This window comes from Bufo gargarizans, chromosome 1 (genome assembly GCF_014858855.1).
Source record: "Bufo gargarizans isolate SCDJY-AF-19 chromosome 1, ASM1485885v1, whole genome shotgun sequence".
In the NCBI taxonomy this organism is placed as follows: domain Eukaryota; kingdom Metazoa; phylum Chordata; class Amphibia; order Anura; family Bufonidae; genus Bufo; species Bufo gargarizans.
In genome coordinates this window covers 697,297,396-697,319,043 of record NC_058080.1, presented here as the reverse complement: position 1 = coordinate 697,319,043, position 21,648 = coordinate 697,297,396, and the positions used below count along the sequence as shown (strand labels likewise).

At 44.0% G+C, this 21,648-nt stretch overlaps 1 protein-coding gene across 1 annotated transcript in view; it reads left to right on the top strand.

Moving 5' to 3' along the window:
* Window positions 1–18,244, top strand: part of NDUFS4 (NADH:ubiquinone oxidoreductase subunit S4) — a 163,304-nt gene extending 145,060 nt beyond the window's left edge. Inside the window, exons 3-5 of the mRNA XM_044276235.1 lie at window positions 7,265–7,437; window positions 13,263–13,336; window positions 18,026–18,244. Coding sequence (XP_044132170.1) covers window positions 7,265–7,437; window positions 13,263–13,336; window positions 18,026–18,129 — 351 coding nt within the window. The 3' untranslated portion in view covers window positions 18,130–18,244. The remainder of the gene's footprint in view (window positions 1–7,264; window positions 7,438–13,262; window positions 13,337–18,025) is intronic.
* The last annotated feature ends 3,404 nt before the right edge of the window (window positions 18,245–21,648 follow it).

Here is a 21,648-nt window from a genome sequence, read left to right as displayed (position 1 = left end):
CCCTTCGCAACCAGCTCCTCCTATATCCCGGCGCAGGCCGGAAAAACTGCAATTTCCGGAACACTTGGTACCGATTTTCTGTCAGAAAACCTTAAATAGTCAGATTACCTTACCACTTGTGACTTCCACAAACGCACTACAACGCCAAGCGCAGTCACAGGGCATGGGTAAGTTAGAAATACAGTGAGCATTGACTCATGGACACCGTGCGTGCGCTCTCAGGGGTAAGGAGATCTGACGGTCTTTTGTCTTGTTAAATCTCCTGACCCTCACACTGCGCAATGAATCTGAAGCGCGCTGTGTAGTGAGGGTAAGACTATTTTACCATCCGTGCATGCGCAGTGTGAGGGTAAGAAGATTTAACAAGACAAAAGACCGTCGGATCTCCTTACCCCTGAGAGCGCACGCGCGTTGGGGTGCACGCGCAGTGTCCATGAGTCAATGCTCACTGTAATTTTAACTTGCCCATGCCCTGGTACTGCGCTTAGGCGCACTCCCCCGGAAGTCACATGGGGTAAGGGAATCTGACTATTTAAGGTTTTCTGACAGAACACCGGATCCAGCATTAATACATTTCAATGGAAATTAATGCAAGTGTTCTGGAATTTTGCATACTGCAGTATTTTCTCCGTCCAAATACCGTAAAGGGACGGGACGGAACGGAACACATCCTGATGCATACTGAACGGATTGCTCTCCATTCAGAATGCATTAGGATAAAACTGATGCGTTTTTTTTCCGGTATTGAGCCCCGAGGACTGAACTCCATTTCGGAAAACTTTAACGCAAGTGTGAAAGTACCCTTACTTTTCCAGCCATTTTTTGCCGTCCCAACTTTTTTGAGTTGCGTTGCTGCCATTAAGTTCCAGTTTAGTTTTTTCATGAAATGGTAAAATGTCTCACTTTTAACATCTGACATGTGTTCTTTGACCTTATGTGAATAAAATGAGTCGATGAGATTTGCCAATCATGACATTCTGTTTTTATTCACGTTTTATTCATCTTAGACGTTGTCCTAACTTTTTTGGAATTGACGTTGTGCACGTTGCCACGTGGAGTTGTCGACCCCCCCCCCCCCCCCCAATCCGATATGGATATCTTATCCAAGGATAGGTCATCAGTAGGCTAGTCGTACAGGTCAAGCACTATTTGTGTATTGCATTACTTAGGGCATTGTCATTTTTGCTCATTATTTTATATCCCCCCATTTGTCTTAACCTGACAATCGGTTTTGGGCCTGTTACTCGTCTCGTCCAGGTATTTACGTTGTATATATGGGGAAGGGTTACAGTAATAAAGGCATAGAGCACCTGGAGCAGATGTCTATATTATAGCGGATCGACTGGAGCAATTGTAAAATGCTTTACAATGATGACTGGAATGGCCGGCTGGAATGAATGATTTCATGCCTATTAAAATAAGTTATAGCGCCCCGCTGAGCCCTTAATTAACAACGCGTTGCCTATAAATTTATGTGTGAATATTTAACGAAAATAGGAAATGCCATTAAAGAAGCAAAAAGTGATTGGAACAAATTGCACTTGTAGCTGTAAAGTCGGAAAAGCAGCGGCCGGGGGGACACGAGCGCGGCCCTCCTGCCCCCTCACCGCATTGCTTGTTCTGTAGTAAAACCTATATGAGAGGCTGGAGAAAGCCTGGCATTTATTTTTATTTTTTTATGACTTTGACTAATAAACATATTTGTCCATAAAGTTGGATTCAATAAGATGGAGCCCATGGAGGGTCGGGATGCTTGGTCCCGGAGCCGCGGGGGTTAGCAATGCTTAGGAGAGTCGTGAACATGCTGACCCCTTGGCTAATGACAGTCTGGAGACCGCATTGGTTTCTATAACCTGCACGGTGGATTGGTGGATTGGTAGACTGGGGGGGGGGGGGTTACGTAAGGTTTCTGTTGGCAGTCCTCACTTTTTGACATTATGTTCTACATTCAGAACTGAGTTACATGATTTAGTTTTTTTCCTGCAGCCTGAAGGTGTGTTACGTGCTGGTGTCAGCAGAAATTTTCAGTGTTGGAACAATTAATTTTCTGCGTAAAAAGTCCCACACGTAGAGCATCCGTCTCAGTGGGCTAAAGGTGACCCTTAGACTGTATATTAGAGGATTTAATATACAGCAGTTCCCTACGGCTATATTTGCATGCGTCGGCACTGGTGTTGTAGAGCGCCATCATCTTTTAAGGGGGTTTGTTTCCAACCAAATCGATTTCACTAGGGAAATGCTTGATTTCTATTATTAAAGGGGTTGTCCCATGGAAAATAGTCTACATTTTTCAAACTAGCACCTGGATCTGAATACTTTTGTAATTGCATGTAATTAAACATTTTCTAAAGCCACGGAGTTATTCAATAAAATCTCTCAGTATAGCGCCACCTGCTGTTTGCTCTTTTTCTCTGTCCTGCTCACTGAAGTGGCCGCACATGCTCAGTTCCATCCGTCAGCTACCACCAGCTGCAGCAGAAAGGACATGAATCCTGAGAGAGTGCACGCCCCCTGAGCTGTCAGCTTGAAATAAATGTGACCGGAGTAGTGATAAATGGGAAAACAGTTAACTTTTTAGTTCTTAGAACTTTGATGGACACAGTGTGCGCAGGGAGTGTGAATGGGTAAGTCTGAAATGTCTGTTTACTATTGATAATTTAGAGAATTGTTTTCTATGGATACTGGACAGGGGGAGGTGGGAACATGGTCGGGCAGGAGTACGAGTGTGATTTTATTGATGATATGCTTTTAACCTTACCACGTTTGTCAGTAGAAATAAAACCCTTTATATGTGATTCTGTCGATGGTGCTTCACTATCTGTGCGACCTTCTAATACTTCACAGAGCGACTTAGGCTACTTTCACACTAGCGTTCGCCGGTCCGCTCGTGAGCTCCGTTTGAAGGAGCTCACGAGCGGACCCGAACGCCTCCGTCCAGCCCTGATGCAGTCTGAATGGAGCGGATCCGCTCAGACTGCATCAGTCTGGCGGCGTTCAGCCTCCGCTCCGCACGGACAGGCGGACAGCTGAACGCTGCTTGCAGCGTTCAGCTGTCCGCCTGGCCGTGCGGAGGCTAGCGGATCCGTTCAGACTTACAATGTAAGTCAATGGGAACGGATCCGCTTGAAGATGTCACCATATGGCTCAATCTTCAAGCGGATCCGTCCCCCATTGACTTTACATTGAAAGTCTGAACGGATCCGCTCAGGCTGCTTTCACACTTAGAATTTTTTCTAAGTTATTAATGCAGACGGATCCGTACTGAACGGAGCCTCCGTCTGCATTAATATGATCGGATCCGTTCAGAACGGATCCGATCGAATGCTAGTGTGAAAGTAGCCTAAGGCCCCTTTCACACTGGCGTTTTGGCTTTCTGTTTCTGAGATCCGTTCAGGGCTCTCACAAGCGGTCCAAAACGTATCAGTTTTGCCCTAATGCATTCTGAATGGATAAGGATCCGCTCAGAATGTATCAGTTTGCCTCCGTTCCGCTTGCAGCGTTTTGGTGTCTGTCGGACAAAACTGAGCTAAACTTTTCTATGACACAATCTGGCACAATAGAAAAAGGATCCGTCTGCCATTGACTTTCAATGGTGTTCAAGACGGATCCGTCATGGCTATGTTAAAGATGAGGCTACTTTCACACTCTTGTTCGGTGCGGAACCGTCATGGATCTGCACAGATGGATCCGTTCAGAACGGATCCGTTTGTATTATCTTTAACCACTTTCCCTCCGCCCATAGGATATAAACGTCCTATGGGTGGATCTCTATTTCTGGATCTCTATTTCTATGTCAGCCCCAGTTACAGGAGAAATCAACAGTGAAAAGAAAAAGTGAAGTAAATGTCCCCCAGAGGTCTTGTATGACCTTATGGGGGACGAAAAGTGTAAAATAAAAATAAAAAGGGTTGAAAAAAAAAAAAAAAAAAAAAAGTTTCACATGTAAAAAAAAAAAAAAGGTCCCCAAGTAAGGAATAAAAAAAAAAAGTTAAAAATAGAAAAAATTAAATAAAATAGACATATTTGGTATTGCCGCGTCCGTAAAAACCAGCTCTATAAAAATATCACATGACCTAACCCCTCCGGTGAACACCGTAAAAAAAAAAAAAAAATAAAAAAAAAAAAAAAATTGTCAAAACAAGCAATTTTTGTCACCTTACATCACAAAAGGTGCAACACCAAGTGATCAAAAACGCGTATGTCCCACAAAATGGTACCAATAAAACCGTCACCTCATCCCGCAAAAAATGAGCCCCTACATAAGAAAATTTCTCAAAAAATAAAAAAAACTATAGCTCTTAGAACATGGAGACACAAACATCATTTTTTTGGTTTCAAAAATGCTATTATTGTGTTAAAGTGAAACAAATAAAAAAAAAGGATACATATTAGGTATTGCCGCTTCCGTAAAAAATAGCTCTATAAAAATATCACATGAGCTAACCCCTCAGGTGAACACCGTAAAAAAAACAAAAAAAACCTGTCAAAACAAGCAATTTTTGTCACCTTACATCACAAAAGGTGCAACACCAAGTGATCAAAAATGCGTATGTCCCACAAAATGGTACCAATAAAACAGTCACCTCATCCCGCAAAAAATGAGCCCCTACATAAGAAAATCTCTCAAAAAATAAAAAAAACTATAGCTCTCAGAACATGGACACATTAAAACATAATTTTTTTGTTTCAAAAATGCTATTATTGTGTAAAACTTTAATAAATGAGAAAAAGTATACATATTAGGTATCGCCACGTCCGTAACAATCTGCTCTATAAAAATGTCACTTGACTGAACCCCTCAGGTGAACGCTGTAAAAATAAATAGAAACTGTGCTAAAACAACCAATTTTTTGGTCACCTTGCCCCATAAAGTGTTTTAATGAATGATCAAAAAATCATATGTACCCAAAAATAGTACTAATAAAACTGGCACCTTATCCCCTAGTTTCCAAAATGGGGTCACTTCTTGGGAGTTTCTACTGTAAGGGTGCATCAGGGGGCTTCAAATGGGACATGGCATCTAAAAACCATGTGGAGTTCCTTTTCTTCTGCGCCCTGCCGTGTGCCTATACAGCAGTTTATGACCACATGTGGGGTGTTTCTGTAAACCGCAGAATCTGGGTAATAAATATTGAGTTTTGTTTGGCTGTTAACCATCGATGTGTTAAAGAATTTTTTTTATTAAAATGGAAAATCTGCCAAAAAAGTGAAATTTAAAAATTTGATCTCCATTTTCCTTTAATTCTTGTGGAACACCTAAAGGGTTAACAAAGTTTGTAAAATCGGTTTTGAATACCTTGAGGGGTGTAGTTTCTACAATGGGGTCATTTATGGGGGTATCCACTATGTAGGCCCCACAAAGTGACTTCAGACCTGAACTGGTCCTTAAAAAGTGGGTTTTGGCAATTTTCTTAAAAATTTGAAGAATTGCTTCTAAACTTCTAAGCCTTCTAACGTCCTAAAAAAATAAAATGACATTTCCAAAATGATGCCAACATAAAGTAGACATATGGGGAATGTTAAGTAATAAATATTTTATGAGGTATCACTTTCTGTTTTAAAAGCAGAGAAATTAGATATTTTGAAAATTGCGAATTTTTCAAATTTTTGGGTAAATTTGGGATTTTTTCATAAATAAAGGTGAAATATTTTGACTCAAATTTATGACTATCATGAAGTACAATGTGTCACGAGAAAATAATCTCTGAATGACTTGGATAAATAAAGGTGTTCCAAAGTTATTACCACATAAAGTGAGATATGTCAGTTTTGCAAAATTAGGCCTGGTCAGGAAGGGGGCAAATGGCCCAGATGGGAAGTGGTTAACATAGCCAAGACGGATCCGTCTTGAACACAATTTGAAAGTCAGTGGAGGATGGATCCGTTTTCTATTGTCACATTGTGTGTCAGAATGGATCTGTTTGGCTCAGTTTTGGTGTCCGCCTCCAAAGCGGAACGGAGACGGAACTGATACATTCTGAGGGGATCCTTTTCCATTCAGAATGCATTAGGGCAAAACTGAGCCGTTTTGGACCGCTGAACGGATCTCAGAAACGGAAATCCAAAACGCCAGTGTGAAAGTAGCCTAATACAAATGGATCCATTCTGAACGGATGCAGACGTTTGTATTATCTGAACGGATCCGTCTGTGCAGGTCCATGACTGATCCACAACAAACGCGAGTGTGAAAGTAGCCTTACCCAGAGGGGTCAGCATCTCGTGTGAAGATTGATGTTCTTTTCCCTGGGTCTGCAGTACGCCTACGACCTGAACATAGGAGGAATCCTTCCTGAAAACTGAGAAGCAGCGCGGTCCTACATAACGTATAAATTGACTAGTGGGAATTTTACCCACTTCACTTTGGGACCCGCAGCGCCATATTTACAGGCAACGTATCGTAGACTTTTATTATTGATATAAATCCAGCAGAGCAATGAATGGGGAGATCTCTGGATCCACGTGAGGTACAGGGCTGGTTCTGGCTTTGTTAGAAAGAGATTGTCATGTATTATATGATGTTTTTTTACATTAATCGTGGGATAACCTTTTTAACAATTTGATAAAGGAGGACAACTCTAAAAAAAAAAAAAAAAAGATTTATTGCATTTTTGTTTTCTTTAATGATCCAATTCTTGATAAAGCCATTTGAAGGCCATGGTCTGAGGAGCGTATATATAACCTAAAACTGGATTGGCGTGCTCTTTGTGGTGATGATTGGGCCCGTAGCCTTCATGTGGACGGGTGTGGTTGAACAGGGGGCATATTGTTCTGTGCTACTTAATTAACAGACTTTTATCATTTTCTAAAGCGGCTTCTATAAGTTACAATTCTTCTTCTTTAGCCTGATGGACAGGATAATAGTATGCATTGATTATGATGGACTTGTGTCATTGTGATCTGCATTTGTATAAGTTATTCCCCCTAAAGAGACGTCTTTCCCGTAGGAAAAATTCTGTAGACCCTGGGTGGGGTGCAGCAGGTTTTTGTTAAAGCCCCGACGTAGACAAAAGTGTTTAGCAATGTTAATTACTTTCACTTTTTTTTTCTTTTTTTTTACCCCGACGAATAATCCACTTGCTTCTGAAGTCAGCCATCGGTCTGGAAATATGTCAACTTCTAAGTTGGGACCTTGTGACACCTTGGTTAATATTAACCCTTCAGTGTTTGCTCAGCTTTGTGTTGGTGTTTGTGAAATAAATCACTTTCCAAGCGTTCCCTGAACCTTACACACAGGCTTAATGACGTGTTTGTCTTCTCTCATTAGGATATCTCCACAATTACTGGGTTTCCAGAAGAGCAGAGGAAAACCAGAAAAGTTCACATATATGTGCCAGCACGAAACGCCATGCAGTCCGGTGTACAGAACACTAAGAAGTGGAGGATTGAGTTTGATACTCGTGAGCGATGGGAGAACCCCCTAATGGGATGGGCATCAACGTAAGTGTCTATGGATAATGAAATTGTTCCCTCCATATTGGTATGTACTTTATTTTCTAAGGCCACTATGACAGTGGACACGTGCGTAAGACGTATGGTGGTGTTGACATCAACCAGAACAGATATGATGAAGGCTCCTGCATCTGTACCGTCGGCAGTAGCTACACAGTGATTGCTTGCTCACCAATACTAAGCAAATATGAAAGGGTTTTTCTAAGATCTTAAATTGATGGCCTATCCTTAGGCTGTATGATCAATGGAGGCTGACCCCACTAAGCAGTAGTGGGGTCTTTCAAAGGCATCTGTCAGCAGTTTTGTAGCTTTGAAACTGGCTGACCTGTTCCATGCGCACTTGACAGCTGAAGGCATCTGTGTTGGTCCCATGTTCATATGTGCCCGCATTGCTGAGAAAAATGTTTTACTATATGCAAATTGGCCTCTAGGAGCAACCGAGGCGTTGCCATTACACCTAGAGGCTTTGCTCACACTGCAACTGCTGCGCCCTCTGCACCTTGATTGACGGGACCAGGCAGTGTAAATGTTGTCATGCCTGTCCCTGATGATAAAAGTGCAGAGGGTGCGGCAGATACAGGGAGATCTGAGCCTCTAGGTGTAAAGGCAACGCCCCCATTGCTCCTACAGACTAATTTGCATATATTTAAACATAATTTTTTTGGACCAACACAGATGCCTTCCGCTGCCAAGTGCACATGTAACAGGTCAGCCAGTGTCATAGGTAGAAATCTGCTGACAGATGCCCTTTAAAAAGGTTTTCCTTATATTAACATAATTATAACATATCATGTTTATTGTATAAATCAGAAAAAATTACCAATATTTGCCTTTTCCATGCTGTAATAATAAGGAAATGGCTTAGAAAAAATAAAATGAACTATAAATAATCAGTATCCACCTGAACTATGAAATTATCATATTCCTGCACGCTGAGCACAATAAAAGAATATTTTTTTTTTTTTTGAAATTCAGTTTTTTGGTAACCTCACATTGCAAAAAGGAATTAAAACTGATAGTCACATGCACGGTAAAAGCTGGCCACAACATGGGTACTTAAATGCAATATCTGTGGGAAAATTGCAGTTACCACATTGGAACATCCTCTGCACATACATTTCTGGAAAACACCTGTGGGGTCAAAATACTCTCTGCACCCCTTGATAAATGCCTTGAAATGGTTTAGTTTGCAAAAAGGAGCCACTACTTCCATTATACTGGTACCTCAGAGGTTCTGCAAATGGAACATGGTACCCGAAAACCATTCCTGCAGTCTGTGAACTAAAAGCCAAATGTCTCTCCTTCCCTTCTGAGCCCTGCCGTGCGCCCAAACCGTTGTCTATAACCACATGTTGAGTATTCTTTTACTCGGTAAGTAATAGTAAAATAATCATAACATTTCTGGATGAATTCTTTAAGGGCTGTAGTCTAATATGGGGTCTTTTGGGGTAGTTTCTTATGTTTTGGCACATCAAGGTCTCTACCCTAAATTATTTATGGTGTCTGCAAAATACTGTAATGAAAAGGATGTCCTAAGTCTGGAAGGTGTATCTTCATTTCTCAGGCCTGTGTAGAAGTTGGATAGCACATAATAAATGTGTAATATTTGTTGTTGTTTTTTTTGTCCTGCTACAGAAAAAATGATTACAATTGAAATTTTGCAGAGAAAAGAAATGAATTTTTCGCCTCTACTGTTATTAGGTTGCTTTGAAACACATAGGGGCACTTTGATTAAGAGCGGTGTTTTAGACGTCGGTCTTAATAAAGCCTTCCTAGCGGTCTTACATTTTTACCATTTTCTACACATAAGACAGGTGTAAAAACTGGTAAAGGAGATGGGCCTGCCGCCCCGCTCCCCTTTCCCACCCACGCCACGCAGACTTAGACATGGTGTGAGCGGGGAAAAGTCACAGATCATATCCCCCCCCCCCCCATGTCAGACCTTTACCTCATATCAGACCCCATCAGAGGCCACATCCAACCCCCTATGTCAGACCTCAGATCAGATGCCCATCAGACATGAAATAAATAAATTCACTTACCTTTCCTTCTCCGCCGCTGCGATCTGGTTCCAGCAGTCTCTGCTGCAGTCACGCTCCCTGATCTTCTCCAGGCCCATGCTGCAATGTCACCTGACTGCATGCAGCGCATCCTGGCGCTATACGCAGTTTGGACAGTGCCACAAGGAACCTGGAAATGATCAAGCAGGGAGAGGGGAATGCATCAGTGGTTCGATCCCCGTGACTCTTGCATGCTAGTGAGCTATCCCATGATGGAAGCAGTCACTAGTATTCGCTTTATAGGACGCACTAACATTTTCCCCTAACTTTTACACAAAGCTGCATCCAAACTGAATTGGTCCCCCAAAAAACTTTTTGGGTCAGTGATTTCTATCAGTGATTTTGAGCCAAAACCAGGATTGGAGCCTCCACAGACATAAGATATAATGGAAAGATCTGCACCTGTTCTGTGTTTAGAGCCGCACCTAAACCTAAACACAGAACAGGTGCAGATCTTTCCCTTATATCTTATGTCTGTGGTGGCTCCAATCCTTGTTTTGGCTCACAGTCACTGATGGAAATCACTGACTGAATACTGACATGTGAATGAGGCTTAAGTCTTCGATGTCAGGTTGTCCAACCCTGGGCACTGATTTGTGCCGGAAGCAGAAAGCTCCATTCACCGCGTAGCTCAGCTCCCGTTCAAGTGATATTTTGTTTAGTTCCTGATTTTTGCCAAATATTCATCAAGATGGGTGTTTTCTGCGCCAGTCTTGATATCCCTTGATTTCCCGGAGGAAGGACCTAATTTATGACGAGACGCAAGCCTTGTCATAAATTAGACGCATCCTCCGGCGGATTGTACACCAACATCTACGAAAGCCGCTGTAGATTTCCGGCTTCTTTTGCAGCACTGGTGTAAATGAAGATGTTTGTCGGGGCGTCTGGCCAGAACCCATTCCTGCCCTTGCCACGCCCCCTTTAGTGAAAGTGGCGAAGGCGGCATAAAATCTGAGATGCGACAATTTTTTTAAAGTCACACACATAGGGGGAATTTATCATAAGGGGAACATTTGAAGTCCGTTTTGCAGTACTTTATGGCACATTTATCAAATCTCTTTGTCCGGTCCTTAGACCTGACACTTTTGTCTAGAGAAGCTCCTCCAGTTTTCCTCCTGGAGTGAGACTGCGACTTCTTAAAAAAAAATCTCCATGATAAATCTGGCGTGAAACTCATTTACATAGCTAACCACACCCACTTTCCTACCCACACTACAAAACTGGAGTGAGTGGTGTAAAAATGAAAAAAGTCACAAAGTTTTGCGTGAGTGCAAAAAGTCGCAAAATGACCTATATTTTGACACCAGAATTCTGGCCTGAAGGTATGATAAATGGGGGCCATACTGTACTTTGCGACTTTTTAACGCGACTTTTTGTGCACAAGGGAGATGCTAAATCTCCCCCTTGCTGTTTGGAGATGAGCATAGGAAAGCGCAGCTATACGGGTGTTCTTCGTACTGCGTAGTGTGCGTTCTGCCGCGTTCCTGTACTCTGATTACATTGCTTCACGTTGCCTCAGTTGTATCAGTCTGCTTCGTCCCACATGTTTGTTGTGCAGCGTTGATTAGATTGGATTCGTGCTGTCTGTCGATGGAGTTTTGCTTGCACGGAGATTGTACGCACATGGTTTGCATATCCCGTCTTGTGCGTACCTCTTCATGCTTTGGAGCTCTGTGGGACATATGTTGTCGGTGAGAGAAGATTAACTATGTAATTATGCTCTTATAACAAACATCAGGGCAGCTCATGCCGACATTCACCCGGCCATGTTTAGTCGTCTTCTACCATGTAATCCCCGGATAGCTCACAGCAGTCACTAGTCTTAGTAAATATCGGAGGTCCCTTCTTAAAGGGGTTATCCAGGAATTTGATATGATCGTCAACATCAGATCTGCAGGGGGTCTGACTCCCGGCACCCCTTCCGATCACCTTTTTCCAAGAGGTCACAGTGCTCACGGGACAACTTACCAAGCACAGCGCCGCACATTGGATAGTGTCTGTGCTTGGTATTGCAGCAGCTCAGTCCCAGTGAAGTGATTGGAGCTGAGCTGCTCCTAGGCCGTGTGACCGATGAACGTGATGTCACTGGCCTAGGGAGAGGCCCAAGCGCTGCTAGATCACCACAGCCTATTAAAACCGCTGATCGGCAGGGGTCTAAGGAGTCGGACCCCCACCGATCTGATATTGATGACCTATCCTGAGGACATGCCATCAATATCAAATTCCTGGATAACCCCTTTAAGGTTTTTAGAGCTGCAGGTGAGAAAGGTACATTAGTAACGAGGGCAGACATATTGCTGGGAGTAATACCATTGAAGAGCAATACAGTCTGATATCAGGAAGTAATTCTATAATCTACACTTTCTGGTAGGAATTTTCTGGAAGAACCCCTTTATCCCCATTGATGATCCCATTAAAGCGCATGTGTCATCAGAAGCGAAAATATTGTTTACACAAGGTCTTTTTTTTTTTGTTTATTAAACTTATCTTTATAGAATGTGTTTTTTCACCCTTTTATCACAATCTAAATTTAAATAAAAATCCTAAAATCCTGCAGATTTCGCACTGGCCACTAGGTCTAAAATATGTCAAGACTTTCTGTTCTTTGAGGGCAGCCCCACGGACCATAGATGCTGAGACCTGTGCAGGGGTCAGGAAGGGGTAGATGAGCTGTGATATAACTTATAGTGAATGGTGGATCCTGTGTTATCTATACAGAGGTGTTACTTGTGCTTGTAGTTCAGCCTGCTGATAGGATAACGGCTAGTGAAAAGTTACCTGCACAACACAGGGAATCATGACCTTGTGGCCAGTGTGAAAATTGCAGGATTATATAATTTTTTTTTTTTATAATTGTCTCTTTATTAAAGTACTTTTGCAAAACATAATACAATAGTGTCATCATGCTTATTACTTATCTTTTGACGTAAATAACAGTGCAGTAAGTAAGAACTGTAAACCTCAGAATACTAGTAATGTCATCCAAACATCATCAACGGATTTGACGGATTATATACAATTTTAATGATATTCAACGTGGAAAATTTAAGAAAAACTGACCATAAATTCTATTTATTGTACAACTGTGATTTAAACAATAGGTCATTTTCTGAAGTCACCTTCTCTTTAGGGCAGTTGCTACACAGTAGACTGACATGATGATGTTCACAAGCAGCGGCACAAAACCGTTTAAATTGGGGGTAAGCCCATTGTCCTCTAACCAGTAAGATAAATAATAAATGCTAATTCCATCCAAATCCCTCATGCTGTGATCTCATTTCAGTGGATGTATCCGCCACTTGTTCTAGTTTCTGTAGGATGAGAATGCGCAGACTCCCTGCGCAGGGTAAGCCACTCATACCGCTTGTCCTATCCCAGTAGCGCAGGCAGAAAAAACGGATGCCTCTGGGAAATGTAGTTTCCCAGTACGACATGGCAGTCACGTGCGATGCAGAATCGCCCACTTTAATTTAAGATCAGTAAAGAATGATGGAACCAGGGAGGAAAACCTAGAAAAGCAACATGTAAATGTATTTGAGCACATTAAACTGTTTTCTAAATATTTGGGGGGGAGTTAGATTCTGGGAGAACCCATTGGGTTGTGGGTTTTCTCATCTCTCAACCAACAGTGAGTGTCTTTATCGCTAGGTAGTTGGTGTCGTCTTCATGGATGTGTCCCAGGTTTGCTTCGATAACAAGACCGTTTATTTTTCGCTTGTAATTTTTTTTAAATTGTATTTTTTGTTTTTTTAGCGCTGACCCCTTGTCCAACATGGTTCTGTCATTCACGTCTAAAGAAGATGCTATTGCCTTTGTAGAAAAAAATGGTGAGTAATGTCCCCGGAGCCTCCTCTGGAATCTTTGTTTTGCGCTTTCTCAACTTGTCTTCCAATGTAGATTCATAGTTCTAATTTTGTAGACCTTAAAGGGGTTGTCTCTTCAGCAAGTAGAATTTATCTTGTAGAGGAAGGTAATACTAGGCACTTACTAATGTATTGTGATTGTCTATATTGCTTCCTTTGCTGGCTGGATTCATTTTTCCATCACATTATACACTGCTTGTTTCCATGGTTACGACCATCCTGCAACCCAGCAGCAGTGGGCGTGCTTGCATACTATAGGAAAATGCTCTGGCTTCTCTGGTGGCCGAGACCGTGGGAGCTCACATAGGGTGGTGCTTTTTTCTATAGTGGGCAAGTACGGCCACCTCTGCTGGATTGCAAGGTGGTCGTAACAATGGAAACGAGCAGTGTATAATGTGATGGAAAAATAAAATACAGCCAGCAAAGGAGGCAATATGGATAATCGCAATACATTAGTAAGTGCCTGGTATTAACTTTATCTACAGGATAAATGCCACTTGTTGAAGAGAGACGACCCCTTTAAAGAGTATCTCTGCACACTAGTGAACCCTTTATATGCCTCACTTAAATGGGCTGTCTCACCTCCGTTATGGATATTGCTAGGATATGCCACTAATGTCAGGTAGATGTGGATCCCACCTATCTCTAAAACAGAGCCCTCAAAGTGAACACGAGAACGTGCTTGGCCACCCTCCATGCTTTCCTATGGCACTGTTTTGGCTATTTCTGGCCGTGCCGTAGAAGTAAATGGCAGTGGCCGCACTTCCTCGGTGCGCTCTCCGTTCATTTCAGTGAGCTCACTCGTCTGGCTATTTTCGGAACTCCCATAGAAGGGAATGGAGAACCCTGTTCACTTTGAGGGTCCCTTTCTAGAGATAGGTGCGGGTGCCAGATGTGGGACCCCCACCTATCTGACATTTGTGGGATATCCTAGCAATACGCCACCAATGAGTAAGGTGACGCATACCTTAAATAACTCGTAAGTCGTGCCCCAGGGAACCTCACTGGTCGCGAGAAAGGAGTCTGTTAATTTCCATCAACTACATCCTAAATTATAATTTATAGAGAAAGTGAGGGAAATCGGTGACTACATCTCATTTATGGTGTGTTCAGTGGGATAAATGGTTAACATGGCAATGGGGACTTGTGGATGCCATTGAACACACCCTTAAAGGGGTGATCCTTCAAAAAGATTCCTGGGGGTCTGACTTAAGCAATCCTGAGAATGGAGGATCCCTCGAGTCCCTTCTGAGTGAAGCATGTCAGTCTACCACTCCATTCACATCTAAGGGCGCCTTCACACGCTGACGATTGTGTTGTAGTGTTCAGTCATGGAATTTTCTGCAGCAAAATCTGCAGTGAGTGAAGGCGCCCCAAGGGACTGACCTAGACGGCGATCCGTTAGTCACACAGAAGTGAATGGCGTAGTGAACCAACATGGCCGCTACATTCAGAGAGGGGAATCGGGGGTCCTCTGTTCTCGGGATTTAGTGGATAGGTGCTAAATACTTTCCTGGATTCTTTTTAAAACTTCTAAACTAAGGCACCAGCTGTATGCTGAGCTCTAGGACACCTCTCGGAATGCTGCTTAGTATACGCACGCCTTTCAACAGGACTGCACCCATGACCAATAATTAAACCCAAAGCCAAAATCCCCATATAGGACTCAATGCATCAAATCACCAAAAACAAGAAAAGGGTGCTTGACCACGCAAGTCAAAGATTAAAAACGACGTCTAAGAAAATACATAAAATATGCACGTAAAGGTCACACAAGAAAAAAGGTGATTAATGACAACAACACCAATGTGAAAACCAGTTATGCTAAATCATAGCACAGAGAAAACCCCTACATAGCACAATGTACAACAATACGGAGCTCATCCACCCCATTCTGCCAAACATACGTTGGGTGTGGTGGACGAGCTCCGTATTGTTGTACTCTATGGGCCACATTTATTAAGACTGGCATTTTAGATGCCAGTCCCCATAGCACCGGCCTCTCCATAACTCCAGCGCAAGTTCTAAATGTAATATGTAGTAAATCGGTCAGCACTTCAACCCCAAGGACGTCCGCACGGGAAAGGAAAATCCTCGAATGTAGTAAAGAAATCACAGCGGGCGTCAAATCTTCGATTGATGTTCTAAATGTAAGACTGTTTCCAAGCTGTCTTACATTTAGACCATTTTCTACGCCTGCCGTCCTGTCCTATTCCGCGCCCGTGCTACGCTCACCTGGCGTGGGTGTATTTCAGTATAGTAAATGATTCCTTATGAACCTGCAACTGTATATATGGGTTTACTCTGGCACTGTGCTGTTTTTGGCCACATCACCGCAGAAGCCAGTCATTGGCTGCAAAGGAGCATGTGACCGCCGCCAACGCTGTGAGGGGACCAGAACATGGAGGCGGCACAGAAGACCGGAGCTGCAGGGAGCAGGTAAGTATCAGTCTTGTGTTTTGAGAGGAAGGCTGCGGGCACTTGCTATGAACTGATTATTCCCGGAGAACCCCTTTAACCTGCCCCTCATTAACCATGCCAAGTGAGAAGTACAGAACTGCAGCTTTTGTGTGGCCCAGCCAGTGAGGGTGGGTTGTGAGAAGTAAGAGAAGGTTTCATTCTAATAAGGTGTAATAAAAAAAAGTTATGTAACCTGTAGTCAGACAGACACACAGACAACCCATAATCATTGTGTAATAAAGTTCTTTGGCTAAAAACCTGTGCGGAGCTGTACCTGACTATTTCCGGACCTCCCATAGAGGTGAATGGAACGCGCATGCCCAACCTGCCGCTCCGTTTATTTCGATGGGGTCCTCCGTGGTACGGCCCCCAACAATATAAGGGCTCTTTCATATAAGCGCGTTTTCCGTCCAGATGCAATGCTTGTAGTGAATGCATAGCATCCGGACTGAATCCTGACCCATTCATTTCAATAGGTCAGTGTACGGTTTTCATGCACCATCTCTGCATTTAGGAAAAATCACAGCATTTTGTGTATTGTGCGTGAAAAAACTGAAGGCATCCGGATGCAATGCGTTTTTCAGTGTTGGTGGCCACAAGCTGTAGATTGTGTGGAAAAACTCATGCAATAAGGACGGAAAAAATGGAAACGCTGAACTCAATAGCAGAAAAAACTGATTCAACTTGTATGTGTACAAAACCATCAGTTTATTCTGAACAGATCATGCATAATCCAAATCGCACGTGTGAAACAGGCCTATGGTTATCCCTTTTGCTGTGGATAGGGGATAGCTTAATATAACCAGAACACCCCTTTAAAGGGGTTGCCAGGGTTCAGAGCTGATCCCGGACATACCTTAATTTTCACCCAGGCAGCCCCCCTAACATGAGCATCCGAGCAGTTTATGCTCCGATGCACTCCTTTGCCCTGCGCTAAATCGCGCAGGGCAAAGGCATTTTTGGGAGATCCGGTGACGTACCGAGGCTCTCCATGGGGATGCCAGGAAGCCCGGTGAAGTCACCGGCCCTGATGGGCGGGATTTAGCGCTGCCCTAGCCAGTAAACGGCTAGGGCAGTGCTAAAGCCCGCCCATCAGAGCCGGTGATGTCCCCGAACACACTGCCGGGCGGAAGTTTCCGCCCGGCAGTGTGTTATTGAAAACAAGAGAGACCTTGCCCTGCGCAATCTAGCGGAGGGCAAGGGAACACGTCGGAGCATGAGATGCTCAGATGCTAGCCTCAGAGGGGCTGCCTGGGTGAAAATAAGAGTATGTCCGGGTTCAGCTCTGAACCCGGACAACCCCTTTAAGGGCTCGTGCACATGGCCATTGCCCAGCCGTGCCCATATTGCGGACCGCAAACAGCGGGACTACAATATACAGCCACAGGCCGTGTGCACCCCGCATCACGGATGCGGACCCATTCACTTGAATGGGTCCACAATCTGGAAGGGAGGCACTGAACCCCACAGAAGCACCACGGAGTGCTTCCGTAGGGTTTCTGACCTTGGCTCCATACCGCAAAAAAGTGGTGCATGCCCTACTTTTTTCTGGTGCAGATGGATCACGGACCCGTTCAAGATGAATGGGTCTGGATCTGTCTGCGGAATCCACACGGATGTTGCCCCCAAATTGCAGTCCCCAATGCACGGAACGGCCAGTCAACGGCCCTGTGCATGAGCCCCTCAGTACGTATTTTGGGAGCTTTGAAGGAGCTTAGTACAGGTTGCCAGCCTCTGGATGTGTATAAGGATACTCCAGTTTGCTGCTGGAAAGTAGGGATGGAGGAATTACAGTGCACAGAGCCGGCCGCTCCAATATTTCTGTAAGTCTGTCCACCCTAGCCGACACTTGCTGAGGTTATTCCCATCTCACCCATGAAAGGCCGAGATGAGACCCCTTTAAGTAAAACATATGTTTCCAAGCCTGTAGTATTTCTACATTTCTCTGACTTCTGTGTGTCCCACCGCCCGGGTGCTTCATCTGGACGGTCTGCTATTTAAAAGCCCAATTTCTTCTGGTCCCTGTGCCCGTCTGGCCTGTTTACGTCTCCGTGTATATAAACCTTCCCTTTGATGCCTGGGCCACGTGCACAAGCAGAGGATAAAAAATGTCACTGGCTGGTAATTTTCTATGTTTAGTTTCTGTTCCCCGTGTTTACATCTAATCAAGCGCGAGTTATGTCATTTTTATAGGTTGGAGTTACGAGGTCGACGAGAGGAGGATTCCAAAGCCAAAATCCAAGTCTTATGGAGCAAACTTTTCTTGGAACAAGCGGACCAGGATATCCACAAAATGAATTGTTATTGGCCGTCCGTAAGTCTGACTGCGAGCGAAGTCAGCTGCGCTGTATTTTTAGCAGCCGAATAATACAACGCTTAATCTCCTAATAAATATGACCTTTAAACTACAAACACGTCTTGTGGTGTCTATTTAAAAGGTTTTTGAAGTTTCCAATTGAGCCTTTGTTAAATTTATCTATATTTAGAGGCGATTTAGGGAGTTCATAGCTCTAGGAAACTGCCGAGCGCCAAGTCCGGGATATCAGCTGCAGTGTTCAGCAATGTGACAGTATTCTCCTAGACCTCCGCTAATCCATCCAGAGAAATTCTTGCTTTGTTCTCGCTCCTGTCGTCGGCTCTTAGATTTCCTCTTCCCCGCTCTGTACAGACAATGTCAGCGCGCCTCTGTCCTCCTCATTGTCATCGGGGCTGAGATTGATTTTATAGGGTGTTATACTAGAAATCACGTATGACTACAATGAGAAGCATGCACAGATACGTACAAGACGTGGGATAAAACCTGGGATAGGTCCAGGGTTCACTCCCCTTCATGTTTCACAATGTAAAAATACTGCCTCACGGATTTGAAGGGGCTTTCCAGGATAAGATCGATGGCCTGCACTTATCGTAGGCATCAGTTTGTGATGTGACCTAGTGCCGCAGCCCTAGCGGAGCCTTTCCAGTTCACATGGTGGCGTCTGGTACTGCGTCTGAGCACCATTCACTTAAAGGGGTATTCCGTTTGTTTGAAGTTATCCCGTATCCACAGGATAAGGAATAACTATTAGATCGGTGAAAGTCCTCCCATTGGGACCCCGACCAATCACAAGAACAGAGCCCCATACCCACTGAAATGAACAGAGTGGCTGATCACATGTTTTGTGACCACCATAGTCATTTCTATGGGAGTTCCGGAGATGGCAGAGTACAGCGGAATTCCCATAGAAATGAATGGAGCGGCCACACACATGGCTGACCAGCTTCTCCATTAATTTTAGGGGCTACAGGGCCCTCGTGATTGGTGGGACTCCCAGCAGTAGGACCCCCACCAATCTAACAGTCATCCCCTATCCTGTTGAATAGGGATAACTTAAAAAAAAACGTAATATCCCTTTAAATGTGCCTGAAGTGCAGTACCATACAAGACCACATGGAGATGGTCAACCCCACCCCCCAATTCTATGAGGACCAGCTAACAGTCCCAGGAAAGGGATGCGGGAGTAGGAGGGATTTGTGCAAAATGTCCCCAAAGTGGCTGATTATGGGAGCTTTCTGAGTGTTTTGGGGTGGTGATAGGGATTGGATTTAAATATCCTGGAATATGTTGGCATTTATGCTATGGGTGTGTGCCAACTCTCCCGCAACAGCAGATATTTGAGTAAACTGTCCCACGGGAGATAAGGTGTCTGGCAGCCGCCTATTCACTACCTATTAAGAACACATGTATGCTCAGCCGAGAATCCATGCCGACATGGAGGAATAGCTGCCGGTCAAGCAAGCATTCTGGTGACGCTTATCTACGGTCTGTTGCCATCTTAAATGGGTTGTGCAAGAATTGGGGAGTTTTGCAAACCGCACACTTGGACAGACCTGTAAAGGCAATCTTACTTACCTGCTTCCGGACGCTGGCTACCCTCTCCTCCTCCCAGCCTGCAATGCTCAACTAGGCTCTCTTGCTGAAAACATCCTGTTTCGCGCTGCCTACAGCCAATCGCTGGCTAAGACAGTGACCTGCTCCCCTTACGTCATGACAAATGGTCACATGACACAAAGGGATTTGGTCACTGCCACGGCCAGTGATTGGCTCTAGGCAGCCCAGCGGAGCATTGCAGACCAGAGGAAAAAGAGCAGGGAAATGGGTGAGTAAGCTTCCCTTTACAGTTCTGGCGAAGTATGGAGGGGGGGGGGGGTTGCCAAACCCACCCACCTATTCTTGGACAACCCCTTTAAGGTACTGCAGTGACAAGGATTTGACACCAATAAACAGACTGTGACAACTAATCTAGTTACAACTTTTACATATTACATTTGTCACTTTCTATATGTGGGTCGATAGCAAAAGTCAATGGGGGGATGGCCACAGATTTTGGGAAAAGCAGTAAATCTATGCCTCCAATTCAGATCAATGGATGACCATGTAATACTATGTCACGTCAAGTCCACCATTGCTGGTGATATTCTTTATATTGGTTTTCTGCTATGGCCAATAGAGAAATGGGGGCCCTCTTTCTTTGACCTTATTCCCTGATGGGGCACTAAGACAAACGCCTTCAAGAGAGGGTGAATATATTTTGAAGGCATATATCACTTTGATCAACGTGATCACTTTTGGGGTTTTCAATATTCTTGTTGGATTTGGATATCTGAAGATGTTCTCCACCTAGACTTTCTTTTAGGGTTAACCCTAATCATCTGATTAAGGTTCTATTCACACAAGCATATTTTTGGGTCCGCTTTTTGCACAAATTTTCTATCAAACGTGTGTCTGGCCCATCTACCAACGTCAAGGTGGTTTCTGCATATATGGGTACCTAACACTAACAGAACTGCCTCTCCTGGGCCTAACCGAAGCCTACAGTGTTCAGGGAGGTTTAGGAACCAACCATATTTAAACTCTGCTTAGAAGCCCAGGTCAGATGGACAAGGAGTGCTTAATCTACACTGCATCGCAACCACAGTCTTTTGAAGACGAGTTGTCAAGTATTATGTCCCTAGCAACCAGTCTGCCTCAGATTACTTGAGTCTTCAGCTTAACCCCTTCCTACACTGTGCTATTGTAGTAAGTCAGAGACTGGGTAGTTCCAGCACCATGCAGTACAATTATGGCATGGCATTGGAATTGATGGAGATTTCAACCATGTAACCCCTCCAATGTTGTGGTCAGTGTTTACCACAACACCTTAGGATTTTTACATTGTTCCCTATGTGAGCCCATCAGCACCCCGGCAAGGTCATCGCTGGATGCCTGTGGCTGTCATGGCATGCAGGGTTCCATCAATGGCCACCTGATATTACATATTTGGAACTAGGGATGAGCAAATCGACTTCGGGTGAAACATCTCCGTACAGTATTAGAATGTATTGGCTCCAATGAGCCCAAGCTATTGCTTCGCAAAGTCTCGCGAGACTTCATAAATGAATTTGTACTGTAAAAAAACATTTCCCGAACTCCAGTTTGGTTCCAAGGTACCACTTAGAACCGAACCAGAGTTCCGGAAATTGTTTTTAACAGTGCAAATGTATTTACGAGACTTCGCAAAGCAATAACTTCGGAGCCAATACATTTTAATACTGTACGGAGCTCCTGCTCAGTACAGAGTTAGAACGAAGTTTTATGCGAATCTACTTCAGATGTTTCATCCGAAGTAGATTTGCTCATCCCTATTTGGAACCTCTCTCTGCATGGTGTCAGGAGGGGGGCAGCTGGAGGGCCATGGGCAATGAGCGCTTTCATTGTGGCAAAGGGGTTAGGTTAAGAAATTGGCATTGGAAGGGGCGCCGTTTTAGTTTTCACCTCAGGCAGCAGAAAGGCTAGG